This window comes from Ostrea edulis, chromosome 10, assembly GCF_947568905.1.
Source record: "Ostrea edulis chromosome 10, xbOstEdul1.1, whole genome shotgun sequence".
Classification (NCBI taxonomy): Eukaryota; Metazoa; Mollusca; class Bivalvia; order Ostreida; family Ostreidae; genus Ostrea; species Ostrea edulis.
In genome coordinates this window covers 37535699-37555030 of record NC_079173.1, presented here as the reverse complement: position 1 = coordinate 37555030, position 19332 = coordinate 37535699, and the positions used below count along the sequence as shown (strand labels likewise).

The 19332-nt window shown below is 35.7% G+C and overlaps 1 protein-coding gene across 2 annotated transcripts; it reads right to left on the bottom strand.

Moving 5' to 3' along the window:
- Window positions 1-305: 305 nt before the first annotated feature.
- Window positions 306-19235, bottom strand: LOC125665983 (uncharacterized). 2 transcript variants are annotated; one of them, XM_056151226.1, is made up of 22 exons: window positions 18873-18907; window positions 18666-18688; window positions 17112-17162; window positions 16749-16775; window positions 15626-15782; window positions 15306-15382; window positions 14938-15094; window positions 14338-14411; window positions 13190-13346; window positions 12892-12956; window positions 12133-12289; window positions 11611-11684; window positions 10236-10392; window positions 9916-9992; window positions 9539-9695; window positions 7481-7554; window positions 5313-5469; window positions 4466-4536; window positions 3703-3856; window positions 3000-3073; window positions 1844-1997; window positions 306-439 (listed from the first exon to the last, which is right to left on the bottom strand). In XM_056151226.1, the coding sequence occupies exons 3-22, from the start codon at window positions 17155-17157 to the stop codon at window positions 376-378; spliced, it is 2130 nt and encodes a 709-aa protein (XP_056007201.1). In that variant the 5' UTR covers window positions 17158-17162; window positions 18666-18688; window positions 18873-18907; the 3' UTR covers window positions 306-375. The 2 variants fall into 2 exon arrangements, with proteins under 2 accessions (XP_056007201.1, XP_048754983.1); XM_048899026.2 differs by lacking the exon at window positions 18666-18688 and having other exon boundaries at window positions 18873-19235.
- Between the last annotated feature and the right edge of the window lie 97 nt (window positions 19236-19332).

Below are 19332 nucleotides of genomic sequence, written 5' to 3'. Positions count from 1 at the left end.
GAGTAAGGATCCCCTGTCGACCGGTCACACCCGCCGTGAGCTTATCAGGTAAATATATCAGACCAGTACGTCTATACCAAGCGTGTTAGTTCTTTTTTAATCATTCTCATTGTGTGACATTGCTTTAGTCACACACCTTTCGATAACACGTTCAGGAAAATACGTTTCCTTCCTAATAAGGAAAGCGATTGTCTTCTATATGAATGTGAAAACAAGTCAGGGGCATGTTTCGTCCAGTGATAACCGTCTCCTCACACATCTGTATAAATTGCCACTATGCAGATAGCAATAACATAACTACAGACTTTTACCCATAATATATATATTTATTTTTAATTTATGTATAACATATACAGATCAGATTGTATAACAGCATTATTGTCCTGGGTTAGCTGCAACTTGTGTATGATGGGGAATCTTTTGTACCAAACTTTGGAATCTGCAAAAGCAAAAGAAATGTGAAGATACCGAACAGTGATCAATCTGACAAATCCCATAAAGAATGGGATACAAATTGGGCACACCAGTGGAAAATGTTGAATGCTATGTATAAAGGACATATATTAGTTATTCGTGTAGAAACCACGTGGGGATCTGGGTGCTATTTATAGTTACAGTGCAAATTTATAATCCAACAAATCTATCATTGATTTCGTAAAAGAATAAATGTTATACACAGGATGATTGGATTTTGTTTATCTACTAACACTCAATTATTTTAAAAAAGCTTTCAAATTGGACGATAATGAATATCTTAAAGAGTTTTCAAGATTTTGAATATTAAAAAACAATCTCTGAAAAAAAATATCTTTTGATGAATACAAGGTTTGGTTATATATCAGCTTCCGAATGACCTCTGTTTCATATTTCACAGATTCCTTGTTTTTTGCACATTACGTTTTAGAAATGCAAGTAGTTTTCAGACGTATTTTATCAAATCATATATTCTAAATTTATGATATTTAGTATGGGGTTGCTACGGATTAAATGCAGCATTTTCTGAATGTTGAATAAAATTTCAAAAGTTAATCTTTGAAATACGAAATAGACTTATATTCAAAACATTCATGCACTAGTGCTATCTGAATGAAAGGTGAAGATAACGAACAGTGATCAATCTCAAAACTATAAACAATACAAAATGGATAGTTGTGCAAACATGGCCCCTGGACACACCAGAGGTGGGATCATGTGCGTAGGAGGAGTAAGCATCCCCTGTCGACCGGTCACACCCGCCGTGAGCTGAATTTCAGAAAAGATCTGTTCTTGTTCACATATTTTTTATTTCAGAGTGGATTCCAATTTCCATCTTAGTAAGTGAAACTTTCACTTGTTCCTTTTGATAACCCCCAACAGGGAGGTAAAACTTTCCATTACGAACAAATTTTCCCCTCATTATGACTTTGATATGCGTTGGAGTAAAATATAATTTGGGGTTTCTAGTTTATAGAATAATAGAGTCGAATTTTTTGGAGCTTTAAGGTCTAGCGTATATTAAATGCTAGATTTTGCAGGATCACACTACATTAATATAATTCCTTAGCATTTTGCTTAGTTTATCAGATTACCTAGAATTTTCAAGAGAAAGGTAACTTATGCAATTGAATCTTGGAAAGAACTTACTTTTATTTATTTCAAATATTAGTAATTGTATTGTAGATTGGTACTATTTCAGATGAAAGGTGAAGATAACGAACAGTGATAAATCTCACAACTCCTATTAGCAATGCAAAATAGACATTTGGGCAAACACAGACCCCTGGACACAATAGAGATGGGATCAGGTGCCTAGGAGGAGTAAGCATCCCCTGTATTGTATGTGTAATTGTATATTGGTACGTACGAGGTACAGATAAGAGGACACAGGTAATGGAAGACGTTGTCTACGTGCACCACATTAGTACACTGGGATTCACAGGCTGCTTCTGTAGGATCGGATCCCAAAGTACCAACCAGGGAGTCCACGATCACGCTGACCTCGGGGTTATTTAGCAGGGCTGAAATCAAGTAAGTAACTCGTACATAAATGTTTTAATTGATTCATATATGTGGTAGAGTTGTAGAATTAGACAGCTTATCGATAAAGTCCAGTCACCAACTGTTTACAGAAGTAAATTTAAAAAAATCCAAGTGTTTAGTTGAGCAAATCAAAATATGAAAATAGATCAATGAAAAGGTGAAGATAACAAACAGTGATCAAACTCATAATTCCTATAAGCAATACAAAATTAAGATATGGGCAAACACGGATCTCTGGATATACCAGAGGTGGGATCAGGAACGGTGGCGGCAATTTTTGTTGTTTTCATAAAATATGGACATTCCCAAAAATTTGAAATATTCCACGGATAAGGTCAATTAAACTATGATACATGATATCAACCATTAAACACGAATTTATCACAGAGGTGTGATCAGGTGCCTAGGAATAGTAAGTATCCTCTATTGATCAGTCACACCCGCCGTGAGCCCTATATCTTGATCAAGTAAACGGAGTAATCCGTAGTCAAAATCAGTGTGTCAAGAACGACCTAACAATAGGTATGAAACACATTAGGCATCATTTGACACAATGACAGGATCTATTGGATTTGCGAAATTAAGAAATTAAACGAAACTGTTGATGTTGAAACCCTTGTAACATCAACCTGTATAAAGTTTTCACAACAGTGAATTAATGTACCGAAGTTTGAATGTATAGTATTGTTTTAATGAATATTTTGTATATTGATTTGCTAAGGACACTAAACTTCTTAGTCTTCTTTTTGTCAACCTTTCGCATTATGGGTATCAAATATCGTGTTTTAATGGTTGATATCATTTATCATAGTTTAATTAACTATATTCTTGGAATATTTTTAAATGTGTGGGAATGTCCATATTTTACGAAAACAACAAAACATGCCCTCACCCTCCTTTCTAGACATGATAATTTATTGTAATTCGTAAGTGTTTACGTACACCCTGTTTCATTGATTTGAAAACCAAAAGATACTCACAGTCAACAAGGAATCTCTTGGATGGATTGGATACTGGCTCAGCTATATGAACTTTGGATACAAGTTGTTGAAATCTAGAGGGAAGATGACATTAATGTATCACAAGAAATTTTGTCAGAAAGAATAAAAGGAGATGAAACATCTCTCTAGCAAATCAATTCTTGAGGAATGAGAACGATGAAAATAGTTTATTCATTCATATCATTTCAACCAGTTATAATTGGTATATTTTGCTACCATTGAGGAAAAGAAGAGAAAAATATTGAAGGAAAACACAGTGTAGCGAGCTTTTTTTCGTGGGTGTGAAATTTAGCGATTTTCTTGCTCATAAGAATATATATAATATTAGCGGAAAATAATTTGGCGGAGATGGAGTTACCAAACATGAAAATTGATCAGCATTGTAGTGTCAATAACAGTCGTTAGAAACAGCTGGTTTACAAAAAATCAGTAGTTTATTTACCTTTCATATACCCACCAAGCTGAAAAGTGCTACGTGTACCCTTGACATAAAAACAGCTGTTATACAGAATTATTGCAGGCAAATTTTGGTTCAAATTTATATATTAAAAACTTGGCGGCATGATAACAAACTACTATAACAAGCTAAAATTATCATCCCCGGAAAACAACAGCTCTGTGGAAGAAATTTCCAATACAAGTATTATATAACTTTGTTTTCTGACATAGCTACTCTACTTACGAATTGCAGATGAATGGACACAAGTGATGTATCACGTTGTCGGCATGCATCATGACAACACATTCATTTTCACAGGCCTTTTCTGTAGGGTCGGATCCAAGTACGGACACCAGACTGGACACTAATACGCTGACCTCGGGGTTGGCCAGTAAAGCTTTTAGTAAAAAGTAATAAAAAAAACATATAAAAAGGTGAAACCCAAAATACAAACAAGCACAGAAACAATTAAACCATGAACATCAGGTGACATCGTCTCGTACACGCTTGATTTTGTAAAGAAAAGAGAGAAGATAGAAAGTCAATATTGGGTACAGTATTGACAAAATCTAATTTCCCCATTTTATAAATAGAACCAACATGCTTATGAATGGAAATAGAGAGGGTGAAATAATTTGTATACACTATCAACATTGTTTAACTGGTTCTTAGGTATACAACATTCACCTATCATAAACGAATGAGATCGACCCATGATCATGGGAAATATGAATGTAAGCGTTTAGCAATATGGCTTCTTCTAAATTTTGTTTATAACCTAACTTGACCATTGCAAAACAATTGAAATCGGTGTGTTTTTACTTTTCAAGTGTTCATATTAGAGTTAATTTGGAACATGGAATTTTTATAGTTTGATGATTTTCTACATTAAACTATATTCTACTACTGCATCTCATTTAGTTAGGCTACACACAAGCAGTTCATGTATCATAACTGTATATACCCACACACTACGTGTTGGTTGTGGATAAAAGAAATAACTTACTGTCGACCAAAAACCTTTTCTGTACAGTGGCTGGGGTTGTGTGGTGTACGCCGTTAAAGATGGCCTGTGCTCTGTTATGAAACACAAATGAATAAGAACCAATGCCCAGTATACTAGTTCAACTGAAACCAAGGGCTTTATTGCAATATAGCATAATTATTATACACATTGGGTCCAACATGCAATCGCTCACAGTCATTAGAATGAAAAATACTTTTTGGGATATATTCAATGCTGCAATATTGTATCTCAAATTAATGAAATGCAAGAAATTAACACAACAAGAGTCCTATGGGCCACATCGATCAACTTGACCCATATTTAAAGATTTTCCCTGTATCTTCGCATGTAAAACTTTGATCCCTATTGTGACCTCACCTACCCACCGGGGGCCATGATTTTAACAAACTTGAATCTGCACTGTCAAAAAGTATTCATGTAAATTTCGGATTTTCTGGCCCAGTGGTTCTTGAAAAGGAGATTATTAAAGATATTCCCTATATACATTGTATTTGTATGTAAAACTTTGATCCCCTATCGTGGCTCTTCATTTGAACAAACTTGAAAGCCCTTCGCCCAAGGATGATTTTTGCCAAGTTTGGTGAAAATGGCTCAGTGGTTCTGGAGAAGTCGAAAATGTAAAACGTTTACAGACAGACGAGGGACAACAGGCGATCAGAAAAGCTCAAAAGCTCAAATGAGCTAAACCCCCCCCCCCCCCCCCAAAAAAAAAACAAACATATTTTCACAAATTGTATACATATTTCCAGCCACTTAAAAGATAGCGCTATTTGTCGTGCGACTTTTTGTAAAACGTTTACCATAAGTTTAACAATTGTAAACCTACGAGTGACACAGGAAAGGGCACATGTGTTGGAACAAGGATGTGGAGTCTCTGATTAACACGTGACACTCTTTCTCGCATGCAGCTTCAGTCTCGTCAGATGAGAGGGTGTTGACAAGTTGATCAATAATGCTGGATGTTTCTTGGGTATTCAAGAAAGCTAAAATGTCATAAGAGAGGGTAATGTGAACAGATAATCAGAACTCATTAGATAACATATTGTAGCATTTCAAACCTTCCGATGTGCTACATTTATGAAAGGTGAGGATAACGAACAGTGATCAATCTCATAACTCCTATAAGCAATACAATATAGATAGTTGGGCAAACACGGACCCCTGGAGACACCAGAGGTGGGATCAGGTGCCTAGGAGGAGTAAGCATCCCCTGTCGATGTTTATGTGCATATCAACATTGCAATTACCATGAACATCTACATAAAGTACTACTACTTCCGACAATTCCACAGTGAATAAGCAGATATGTGAAACATTTATGAATTAAGTAAACGACATTACAGATGCTTTCTTAAATGACATGCGCCAGAGGATTAAACAAAGTCACAATGTGTGATACTATGCGATCTTTTCGGAATTTCTGTAAATGTGTCATGGACATTGCTTGGCTGTTCCTCTTATTTGCGTATAATACAGAAAACGTTCTAGTTAAGAATACTTTTCATTGATAATTGCCCCGTGTCGTACTGAAGCCAAGTGAAAAACTAAACTAGTGAAAACCATATACTTAAATCGTTAAAAACAATGTTTAGAAATCAGTGCTGCATTACCTGACGCTAGAATAAACAGATGAAAATAACGAACTGTGATCAATTTCATAACTTATATAAGAAATACAAAATTAAGAGTTGGGCAAACACGGACCGCAGGGCATATCACAAGTGGGACCAGGTGACTAGGAGGAGTAAGCATCCCCTGTCAACCGATCACACCCGCCATCTGCAATCTGTAGTCGAAATCAGTATGTAAATGACGGCCTATTAATTGGTATGGAACACACCATACAGCATTTGGCCCAATGACAGTTCATATTAGCAAACAAAAGCGTTGTAACGACCAAAGAATAAGCGAGATATTGACTTTAAACGAGACTTTTGAATCCCCTGTAACATCAACTTGTTTGTCAGTAGCCTGTTTCGATTTAAAAACTAATCATACAGACATCAACACCATATGCAGGTGCTAATGGAGTATTGCTACATAAATATTGGAAGTTGACGAACAGATTAGAATAAACTGCTAAAAGAAAAAAAAAAGTATTCTCTTGGTAATCATTTATAGAAACCATATTTCAATACACCACTATTCTACCAAATTAAAGTCCAACATTGTGTCTTGGATTTTTGAAATATATGCTGTATTCTTTTATCAAATCATACAGTCCCGTGGGGATCCGGGTTAGAATAGGTCCTCAGTATCCCTTCTTTGCTGTAAAATGCAATGAAATGAGGAGGTCCTTCGTATGACACCTCAAAAACCGAGGACCCGTGTCACAGTAGGTGTAGCACGATAAAAATCCCTCCCTCTCAAAGGCCGTAAGCGCTGAACATAGGCAAATATTCTCGAGAGGGACGTTAAACAATATACAATCAATCAATCAAATCATACAAACAATAAAAATCATAATGAAAGAAACTGATTTTGTCCTATAAAACCTTCAGCGACAGGTCCTCGGGACGAATAAGTTCCATAAAAGCAGAATTTTAGCGAGGATTTAATTTTAGCATTGTTACCGAGATTCAATATCGCTAACAATTTATTCCATATTGGAGGTAATGGCTATCTTCCTTTGAAAATATAAAGTTAAAATTAGCTCTCGCTAAATGATTTATGGGAAAATCGCTAAATTGAAGTCTCGCTAAAATACCACTTATATGAATATGGTATCTGGTACTAATCGGGTTAACTCGTCTAAATGAAATAACAATGTCACCCAAAACGTTAGGAACGAGTGATCATTTTTTTTAAACCTTTAAGTAGACAACAGAATATATGTCAGTGACATATTTCTTTGGGTGGTCAATGAAAAATATTTAGCCCCCATACACATTAGCGATGTTGCTCTGAAGAAAAGCCTAATGATACAGATATCAAATCCCAATACAAATATATTTTTATGTATACTGAAATAGATAAATTGAAAGTAAAACTTACTGTCAAGCAGAACACGTTTAACCGGACCTGCTGTAGTTGTGTGGTGGTGGACGTTACCGACAATGGCCTGGGCTCTGTCATTTAAAGATAAAAATAAAAACATGACTACGGAACTCTCTTCAATAAAATCGACACACATTGCCCTTCCAAGGTTGATCACTTTAAATCAACTTTATTCAAAGAAATTTTAATTGTTTTCCTGATGATTTAGAAATAGCAGTTTCTTTTGGACTTCCTTAACGCTCAGTGTGTATAGATGAAATTGCTGTGTACTATAATTAGATAGAAATATGTTTTGTAATCAAATGGGCATTAAATAGATAAATATACGTTTTTAAATGAAGTGTTGTAATAGAAACACTGGCCATTGACATTGTGCCATGATATTTGAACTGATAATCTTTTATTTTGTGGTAACGTTCTATCTAAAATTTGTTTTTTCGAAGTTATGATGTCAATCGAATGAAATTGTGATAAATTTTCACCCTCTCTCGACAGACAAATAGCTCTTCTTCTGTCCTAAAATCGAAAGCTTTATGTTCTCTTTCAAATATACTGTCTTTTCTTGATTCCTAAAAATAGCTTTTTTAACAAAACGAATAAAGCTTTCGAAAAGTATCGTACTTTTTCATTAGATTTAATATACAATCGCGATAGTTTCCGAAGCTAAACGATAAACGGAAAACCTGATACACACAAAACACGATACACGATAGACCTAATAAACGGAAAACACGATAGAAAACGGAAAACCTGATACACGCAAAACACGATACGATAGGATACATGCACGATACGATAGGATACACACACGATACGATAGAATAAACGCACGATAGAACACGATAGAAATGTCAAGAATAACGTTGCGGGTACTGTAATTGTCTCTTCGGCAAACGTTCTAGCTAAGAAAGAAATTGTTGCTTTTTTAAGTATCCAGGGGTATAGAAATGCAGATAGCTCTGGTACAAAATGGCTCCTGTATGTGTATTTCCTTGAGAAAGCTCTAGTGAGCTATTCTGATCACCTTTTGTCTGTCGTTTGTCTATTGGGCTATTCTGATCACATTTTGTCTGTCTGTTCATCCGCCTCCGTCATCTATCCGCAAACCTTTTCACATTTTTATCCTCAGAACCTCTAACTTAGTACAAATTATTCATGGGTAAAGGGGATTCACGTTTGTTGAAATGAAGGGCCATGTCCTCTTTGAAGGGGAGCTAATTACAAAAATGCAAAATTAGGATGGGATTTTTAAAAATCTTCTCAAGAACCACTGAACCAGAAAAATTCAAATTTAGGCGAAAGCTTGGTGACAAAATGCAGATTCTAGTTTGTGAAAATCATATCTCCCGGGTGTAGGGCGAGCTACAATAGGGGATCAAAGTTCTACATATTTATATTTAGGGAACATCTTTAAAAATGTTCTCAAGAACCACTAGACTAGGCCCCAAGATCATAAACTGAGAATAGACTTAAGTCAAAATTTTGTTTACTTATATCTTCAGATTTATCTACATGTAGCACAGATGTTTAAAGAAACTGCAAGTTTATCAAAAATTCAAATGCAAACATATACTGAAAATCTTATTTGTTTATGAACATTATTTCAAAAGTTAGCTGGATTTGAAATTTAGACTTATGAATGTTCTCAGTTTATGATAATTTAAATTTACATGGCAGCCCCCTGACATAGTGCAGATTCAAGTTCACCAGAGGTGGGATCAGGTGCCTAGGAGAAGTACACATCCCCTATCTCCATAAAAAAACCTTTTCTTTTCTATATAGATTAGTATTGTAAGACCTTGATTTCCTTCAGGACGTACTTTCCATAAAAAATATGATCTATATATCTTGAACAATTCAAGATAGGGCGTTGATATTTTGTATATAGATTTCTTGTGACAATATCTTTCGTATCATATCAATATATCCGTCTCATCAGGAGCAGCAACATCATGTTAGTCATATTGGTGTTGAGGCTTTTCTATGTTATGCGAATTCAGTTTTTCTTGATGATAGATTGGGTCTAGGTTGGGCACCTTGTTCATGTTTACTTACGAGTGACACAGGAACGGACACATGTGCTGGAAGACGGATGTGCTGTCTCTAATCAACACGTGACACTCTTTCTCACATTGAACCTCGGTCTCGTCGGAACTAAGAGTTGCAACCAGTTGATCGATGATATTGGAGGTCTCTTGGGTATTTAAGAATGCTGACAATAAAACCAACACCTAATCACAATTGAATTTCTAATGCATTTTGGAATCTGTGATCTCGTGATATCCGCAAATAGGAAGTTTTCATAATCGCACAATCAACGTCATAATAGAAAACACGTTACAATTGATGAAAAGATAAGTTATTTGTTTAAATCAAACAGGTGCATGACTAGCCTTAAACATCGTCAATTACGAGTGTGTTTTAGAACTTACAGTCAAGGACCAGACGTTTTCCGGTTGAGGTGGGGTCAGTATTGGGGCTGTGGAGATGTTGCAAGGCGTTTTGAGCTCTGGAGTGAAAATGTCCACATAAATACATCATAGAAGTACATCATCATGCCAGTGTTTGATGCTAAATATTAATAAAGATTGAAAATACAAGTAGATATCATTGATAAACATTAATTTGTTCTGTCAATGGTTTGGAATCAAAAATACAAAACAAACTTAAAAACATTTTCACAGCATATGGTATATAACAAGAAAAACAAACTTAAACTAATCTATATCAATACATATTTAGAATTTCTTACGAATGACAGAGGAATGGACACAGATGTTGGAACACAGACTGCTCGTTTCTGATGAGGACGTGACATTCCTGTTCACATTTAGCCTCGTTGTCATCAGTACCGAGAGTTCCGACTAGCTGGTCAATGATATTGGTAGCCTCTTGGCTGTTCAAAAATGCTAAAAGTGAAAAATATTTATCACTGAGGAGAAAAGCATTCATTTTGTGCTTGCTGTTGACTTCCATCTGGAAATCTAGAGGTCGACACAATACCCACATATATAGTATACATCACTTGCGTGTTTTCCCGTCACTAATTTTTCGGTGCCTCGTTGGCGCCGTTCTCTTAGGGGGAATATATTTTAGTTTGGATTTGTTTTAGTTCTATAAATCATTTAGAGACGTTTTATTCGAAGGCCCTGGGGACGAATAAATACCTTGTACTATTCGGTTTATTTTCTCTAACTAATACATTAGTATTATAACAATGTTACCCGAAGAATTGGAAACGAATGATAATTTTTTAAATACTTTTTAAGAGCAGACAACACAATTATATATCACAGTGAAGTATTTTTTTTTGGGGGGGGGGGGTCATTTTTTCTATATCTGAACATCCCGTGGGGATCCGGGTTAGAATAGGTCCTCAGTATCCCATGCTTGTCGTAAGAGGCGACTAAATGGGGCGGTCTTTCGGATGAGACCGCAAAAACCGTGGTCCCGTGTCACAGCAGGTCTGGCACGATAAAGATTCCTCCCTGCTCAATGGCCATAAGCGCCGAGCATAGGCCTAAATCTTGCAGCCCTTCACCGGCAGTGGTGACGTCTTCATATGAGTGAAATATTCTCGAGAGGGACGTTAAACAATATTTAATCAATCAATCAATCTATATCTGAAAACTTCTTTACAGACACCGCTGCGGTGGTGAAGAGGTTAGAGCGTTCGCCCGCATTCGAATTCCTGCCGCGACAGACCCAAGTCGCTAAAACAGGCAGTGATAGTTCCATCACCAAATGCTCGGCATCAAGTGTGAATGTCACGGGATGTCCCGTGTCACAGTAGGTGTGGCACGCTAAAGAACACTCACTGCTCAATGACGGTAAGCGCCGAGCAAAGGCCTAAATTCGAAGCCCTTCACCGGTCTTGGTGACGTCTCCATATGAGTGAAAAATTCTCGAGTGAGACGTTAAACAAGATACACTCAATCAATCAGTCTTCTTCACAGACTATTTTTTTGTTAATGACATTTATAGTATGCGAAGACAAATATTTAGCTCCCCCTCCTCCATAAAAATAAGCAATGTTGCTTTAAAGGAAAGTATAATACATATATTAAATCCCAATACAAATATATTTTTATGTATACTGAAATAGATAAATTGAAAGTAAAACTTACTGTCAAACAGAACACGTTTGACCGGACCTGCTGTAGTTGTGTGGTGGTGGACGTTACCGACAATGGCCTGTGCTCTGTCATTTAAAGGTAAAAATAAAAACTTGACTACAGGATCATCTTCAATAATATAGACACCTCATCTGTTCAAAGTTTATCACTATTTAAAATACAACCTGATGCCTTAGATGAAATTTTAAATTTTTCTCTTAGGATTTGAAAATAGCAGAGTTCAACATTGGATACCTTCTAACCAGTGTAGATGACGTCGTTAATTCCTTACCTCGATCAGTGTGTATAAATTATATAACTGTACATCAAAATTTAAATAGATCAAAATGTTTTTAAATGAAGTGTTGTAAGAGAAACGCTGGCCATGAACATTTGATATGATAATCTTTACTTAGTCCTAACTTTCTATCACGAGTTTGTTTTTAAAGGTTAAGATGTCAAGCTAATGGCTTGTAATTGTCTATTCAACAACCGTTCTAAGAAAAGAAATCAGAAATTGTTGTCATTACTTACGAGTGACACAGGAACGGACACATGTGCTGGAAGATGGATGTGCTGTCTCTAATCAACACGTGACACTCTTTCTCACATTGAACCTCGGTCTCGTCGGAACCAAGAGTTGCAACCAGTTGATCGATGATATTGGAGGTCTCTTGGGTATTTAAGAATGCTGACAATAAAAGCAACACCTAATCACAAACAATTGAATTTCTAATGCATTTTGGAATCTGTGATCTCATGATATCCGCAAAAAGGACGTTTTCATTATCGCACGATCGACGTCATAATGGAAAACAAGTTACAATTGATAAAAAAAATAAGTTATTTGTTTAAATCATACAGGTGCGTGACTAGCCTCATCGTCGGAAACCCACGGTTGATTACGTTTCGTTCCTCTCTCCATCACCAGTGGGTCAATTCATACCTACTCGCTCGTTCTCATGAATAATTAATGAGGCAATTTGATTGGGCGCTCATGGAAAACCCTAAGCGAATGTGTCCAATAAAAAAGACGCTTTCAGCTCAATGTCGGTATACAATTGCTGTGATAGCAAAGTTAAGTTAGTGCTACCTTTAAAAACAGAAGAGTTCCATTCTATAACGATTACTTTGATGGGACGATATTTTAAAATATTTATTCATGAGAACGAGCGAGTAGGAATGAATGGACCCACGGGTGATGGAGAGAGGAACGAAGCGTTATCAACCGTGGGTTTCCGACGATGGACTAGCCTTAAACATCGTCAATTACAAATGTGTTTTAGAACTTACAGTCAAGGACCAGGCGTTTTCCGGTTGAGGTGGGGCTGTGGAGATGTTGCAAGGCGTTTTGAGCTCTGGAGTGAAAATATTCACATAAATACATCATAGAAGTACATCATAATGGCAGTGTTTTATGATAAAGATTGAAAATACAAGTAGATATCATTGGTAAACATTAATTTGTTATGTCAGTGGTTTGGAATCAAAAATACAAAACAAACTTAAAAACATTTTCACAGCATATGGTATATAACAAGGAAAACAAACTTAAACTAATCTATATCAATAGATATTGAGGATTTCTTACGAATGACAGAGGAAAGGACACAGATGTTGGAACACAGAATCCTGGCTTCTGATGAGGACGTGACATTCCTGTTCACATTTAGCCTCGTTGTCGTCAGTACCGAGAGTTGCTACTAGCTGGTCAATGATATTGGTAGCCTCTTGGCTGTTCAAAAAGGCTAAAAGTGAAAAATATTTATCACTGAAGAGACAAGCATTCATTTTGTGCTTGCTGATGACTTCCATCTGGAAATCTAGAGGTCGATACAATACCCACATTATACCCCGGTAATAATGCGTGTTTTTCCGTCACTAATTTTTCGGTGCCTCGTTGGCGCCGTTCTCTTAGGAAGTCTTAGGGGGAATATATTTTAGTTTGGATTTGTTTTAGTTCTATAAAACATTTAGAGACATTTTATTCGAAGGCCCTGGGGACGAATAAATGCCTTGCACTAATCGGTTTATTTTCGCTAATACATTAATATCATAACAATGTTACCCGAAGAATTGGAAACTAATGATAATTTTTTAAATACTTTTTAAGAACAGACAACACAATTATGTATCACAGTGAAGTATTTTTGGGGGGGTGGGTGGGGTGGGGGGGGGGTCATTTTTTCTATGTCTGAACACTTCTTCTTTACAGACACCGCTGCGGTGGTGAAGAGGTTAGAGCGTTCGCCCGCATTCGGAATGCCGAGATTCGAATTCCGGCCGCGACAGACCTAAGTCGTAAAACAGGTAGTGACAGTTCTATCGCCAAATGCTCAGCATTAAGTGTGAATGTCACGGGTTCTTGGAGATGACCTTAAACATGGATGTCCCGTGTCCGAGTAGGTGTGGCACGCTAAGGAAAACTCACTGCTCAATGACGGTAAGCGCCGAGCAAAGGCCTAAATTCGAAGCCCTTCACCGGTCTTGGTGACTTCTCCATATCAGTAAAAAATTCTCGAGTGAGACGTTAAACAAGATACACTCAATCAATCAGTCTTCTTCACAGACTATTTTTTTTTTGTTAATGACATTCATAGTATGCGAAGACAAATATTTAGCTCCCCCCTCCTCCATAAAAATAAGCAATATTGCTTTAAAGTATAATACATATATCAAATCCCAATACAAATATATTTTTATGTATACTGAAATAGATAAATTGAAAGTAAAACTTACTGTCAAACAGAACACGTTTGACCGGACCTGCTGTAGTTGTGTGGTGGTGGACGTTACCGACAATGGCCTGTGCTCTGTCATTTAAAGATAAAAAACAAGACTACAGGATCATTTTCAATAAAATAGACACCTCATCTGTTCAAAGCTTATCATTATTTAAAATACAACCTGATGCCTTAGATGAAATTTTAAATATTTTCTCTTAGGATTTGAAAATAGCAGAGTTCAACATTGGATACCTTCTAACCAGTGTAGATGACGTCGTTAATTCCTTACCTCGATCAGTGTGTATAAATTATATAACTGTACATCAAAATTTAAATAGATCAAAATGTTTTTAAATGAAGTGTTGTAAGAGAAACGCTGGCCATGAACATTTGATATGATAATCGTTACTTAGTCCTAACTTTCTATCACGAATTTGTTTTTAAAGGTTAAGATGTCAAGCTAATGGCTTGTAATTGTCTATTCAACATCCGTTGTAAGAAAAGAAATCAGAAATTGTTGTCATTATTCAAGTATTGAGGGGTGTGAAAATGCGGATAGCGTCAACAGAAAATGGCGTTTGCATGCGTATTTCCTCTCTTTAGGTTTACTTACGAGTGACACAGGAACGGACACATGTGCTGGAAGATGGATGTGCTGTCTCTAATCAACACGTGACATTCTTTCTCACATTGAACCTCGGTCTCGTCGGAACCAAGAGTTGCAACCAGTTGATCGATGATATTGGAGGTCTCTTGGGTATTTAAGAATGCTGACAATAAAAACAACACCTAATCACAAACAATTGAATTTCTAATGCATTTTGGAATCTGTGATCTCGTGGTATCCGCAACTAATCGCACGATCAACGTTATAATGGAAAACAAGTTACAATTGATAAAAAGATAAGTTATTTGTTTAAATCATACAGGTACATGACTAGCCTTAAACATCGTCAATTACAAATGTGTTTTAGAACTTACAGTCAAGGACCAGGCGTTTTCCCGTTGAGGTAGGATCAGTATTGGGGCTGTGGAGATGTTGCAAGGCGTTTTGAGCTCTGGAGTGAAAATGTTCACATAAATACATCATAGAAGTACATCATCATGCCAGTGTTTGATGCTAAATATTAATAAAGATTGAAAATACAAGTAGATATCATTGATAAACATCAATTTGTTCTGTCAATGGTTTGGAATCAAAAATACAAAACAAACTTGGAAACATTTTTACAGCATATGGTATATAACAAGGAAAACAAACTTAAACTAATCTATATCAATACATATTTAGGATTTCTTACGAATGACAGAGGAATGGACACAGATGTTGGAACACAGACTGCTCGTTTCTGATGAGGACGTGACATTCCTGTTCACATTTAGCCTCGTTGTCATCAGTACCGAGAGTTCCGACTAGCTGGTCAATGATATTGGTAGCCTCTTGGCTGTTCAAAAAGGCTAAAAGTGAAAAATATTTATCACTGAGGAGAAATCTATTACAATATGATTTTGCAGAGCTCAACTTAATACGAGGGAAAACAGATGGATATTCTTTAAATAAGGAGCCACTTCGTCCTTGTATGTTGTTGTAGATTGTGTTTGTTTTAGTGTATTTATTCATTTACTCTTGATGTTATTAATATCCTCATCTAACGTTGACCTTTATTAATTTAAAATGAAAGCATTAAAGTACAACACATATAACCTCCAATTTCATGTATTTGTACATTTAGAAATACACGCATTTATACACCACGGTTTAAAGCGTGCATGTGGAGAACATTTTCCGTGGATATCTATATTTTATGTAGAAAATTGAACCTCAAGATATGGTCATTATAATATAAGCATGACAAAAATGAAAGTGGGGAGTTGAAATTTTTCCCAGCATGTAACGATTTATAGAATTGTAGACTTATTCTTATTTTCATTTGTCAAAACCAATTCATTCATAGATTGTAGTTTTGTTTTTCTCCGCAATTACCCCACCAACTAAGGTTGAGGTACATCATCTACTATATATGAGTAAAAAACGAGATCACTTGTGGGTGTCCGACGCTGTATATATTTTGACCTGTGTCTTTGGCCATTCAAATCTGTACGTGTTTTGTATTTGAAACATGAAGAAACATTGGACTATTTGATTTAATGTGGAATGTATAAGTAGTTGATTAAAACAGGGGAGGAGATCGTCTGTATTCGTAAATAAATGGCAAAAAATATTAACTTTGAGAGATTACTTTGATTAATATAATTAATTCTCCCCTCCTCAATGCATGCACATATTACATCCTCTTTCGGGATAAAGGCAAGGACATACAGAGTTTGTTATTATTCAATGCATTTGAAATTAATTTATATTTTATTAAAGTGATATTTCAGTATTTCATGTTCATTTTAATTTGCTGGAATGTAGATACTTACTATCAAAAAGTACTCTCCTGTGTGGAACTGCAAAAGAATAAAAATACTGAGATACTGTTTACTCACAAATAGTCCTAAAACGTGTCCCTACCAGATTTTGCACTATGAATTGACAGTCGCAAACATATGGATGGATCTAATTAGCACAAGCATGATTTGCGAAATCTTTTATTTTTTGCATTTGCGAAATCTTATTGAAAGTCAAATTGACTAGAGCTGTTTCATGGGTTTTCGTTGTATAGGTTAAGCAGGATGTAATTTTTAAATGCGATGTTATTCAATTGGGTAGCAAGTGGGCGGACGGATCTAACATTCAATTTTAGTTAGATTAGTACTTTAAAACACAACCAGATTAATACCAACCAGCTGCGAATACTGCAGGAAGGAGGAAGATGCATAGAAACTTCATGATCGCTGAAACAGACAAAATCAAGAAATAGTGATTGTTATTCCACACCGACCAATTATGTATGGATATTTCTATTTGGGTTGAATGACATAGGCCACTTGGTAATCACGTCCATATCTTTTGTGTGCCAATCGTGAGCAGATTCGTGGAGCCTTATCTCCGTAATAAGGTGGGCCTCTGGTGGGAAACAATCACATGGCTGCGTGAGGAGTGCATCCCTTGTATATGTATATATCTTATACAATAATTAAGACATGAAAGTTATGCTGTGTTTTATCAATATCTACTGCATTTGCTCTAAATATGGATTTTTCAAATCATTCGTACAGAGATTGTAATTTCTTTATCAAATTTGAAAATGAAGTTATTAAAGATGGAATTTACAGCGAATCCTCATAACAGAAAATATGTGTAGGTTACACATGTAATGTTGAATTCGCTGTCATTTAAAGATCAAGATACAGAAAATTGTTTACTCTTTTATATCGTACAAAACAAGTATACGAATACATGTTACTAGAAATAATTAAATTTCACTTGTAACACGCAATTTGATTGGCTAAGCACACTGCAGAGATTTAGTTCATATTGTATATCTGGCTCGGAATGGGACACATTCCCTTGACAACCGAAGACGGCATTACTTTACTTATCACATTATTTTTATTTACATCGCAGCACTGTTAAATTGTAGGAAAAATACTAAATGTGTTTTAGATTGCATAAAAGCATTTCCAGGTATGCATGATGTTTAAAGCATTAAATGATGCATGTTTTAGCACAGTATTAGAAACAATTCGTCTACCAAATACAATTAAAGAAATCAATGAGTGGCGTTCGTTACAAATATTTATTATCCTTCCTATTGACCGGACTCTGACAATATGCTGAGAATGTAATCTAGTGAAATTTTCAAATTGATCAATTTAGACGAAATACTGATTTGTCAATGAAATTAATTTTGAGATATCTTAAATCTGATCTAAAATGACAATAAAGTATTCATGTGATTGTAACAAGACACGATTATACACATATTCCTATTTTTCAGTTCATTTTAAGTGTATGTTCATGGAACCCGGATACCAAAACAAAATATGGAATACAATAGTTTAAGTACCGCAATGCTATAAATGAAAAAGGCGAACAGTGAGCAATATCATAATTCCTCTAAATAAAAAAAAAATCAAGAGTAGGACGAACAGCATTCGACCTACTGACTGGTTGTATCTGTACATTAGGTCGTCATAACGACCATAGAATTTGTAAAATGCTGATTTTAAACGGGATTTTAACACCTCTATAAAATCAACTTATTTTTCAGTAGCCTGCCTCTATTTAAAAGCTGATCATACGCAGTACATGATCTTGGTACAGAATCAGTTGAGAGCCATACACATCACATGCAGGTGGTTTCGGCTATAGTAATGATATCCTTGTCACCAATGTATTTATTGTATCGAATACAATTTCACTATTTTTACTTCCATTAGAGGGAAAGTACTTACCTGTCCTTCACAATAGTATATATCTGAATTTTCATGACATAATGCAGTCAATATAATAGTATAATAAGCAATCCAATCACATGTTTTAACATCATATGGATATACGATTCTAAATTAATTTACAAATCACAGATATTCTTTGTGCTTCTGTCTGATTTTGCGATGGACAGCCGCTTAATTCTATCACTATTTCTATATTAACCATACCTTTAGAAACTGTTCCTGACCAGTGAAAGGTGGAATGTCTGAAGGCTAAACGTTTATATAGGTGGTCGAACGACCTATAAAGTCTTCTATACTTTACACACTACACGAATATTGATAAGGAATCGTACTGACTGTATAAAGTCTCACGATTTCTCACTCTCAAATCCTTTTGATTTCGTTTCCTACAATGACGATACGTAAAGAGAAAGTTTGATCTAAATAAAGTACAATTTGATTTTTCATCAAGTTGTCTTCAGTGCTCTATTCGAAATTATTAAATACTCCTCATTACCGTCATCACGAGTATTTATACAAACATCTCCGTGTGAGTGTATACCATTTTACATTCATTTCAAAGAAAAACACTCATGCAGAGACGTCACTTGTGACGTGACACCAATCAGTTTCGGGGCGTATTACTTTTCCGCAAATTTTGAAAAACGTTATTTTTACTTTTCAC

Bases quoted from the DNA above. Each gene is read 5' to 3' on its own strand.
- LOC125665983 (XM_048899026.2), bottom strand. From the start codon at position 17,157: ATGAAGTTTCTATGCATCTTCCTCCTTCCTGCAGTATTCGCAGCTG. The intron at 15,783-16,748 runs GTAAGTATCTAC...TTTCACTTTTAG, and splicing joins CAGGAGAGTACTTTTTGATA to CCTTTTTGAACAGCCAAGAG. The intron at 5,470-7,480 runs GTAAGTTTTACT...ATGACATTTTAG, and splicing joins TAAACGTGTTCTGCTTGACA to CTTTCTTGAATACCCAAGAA.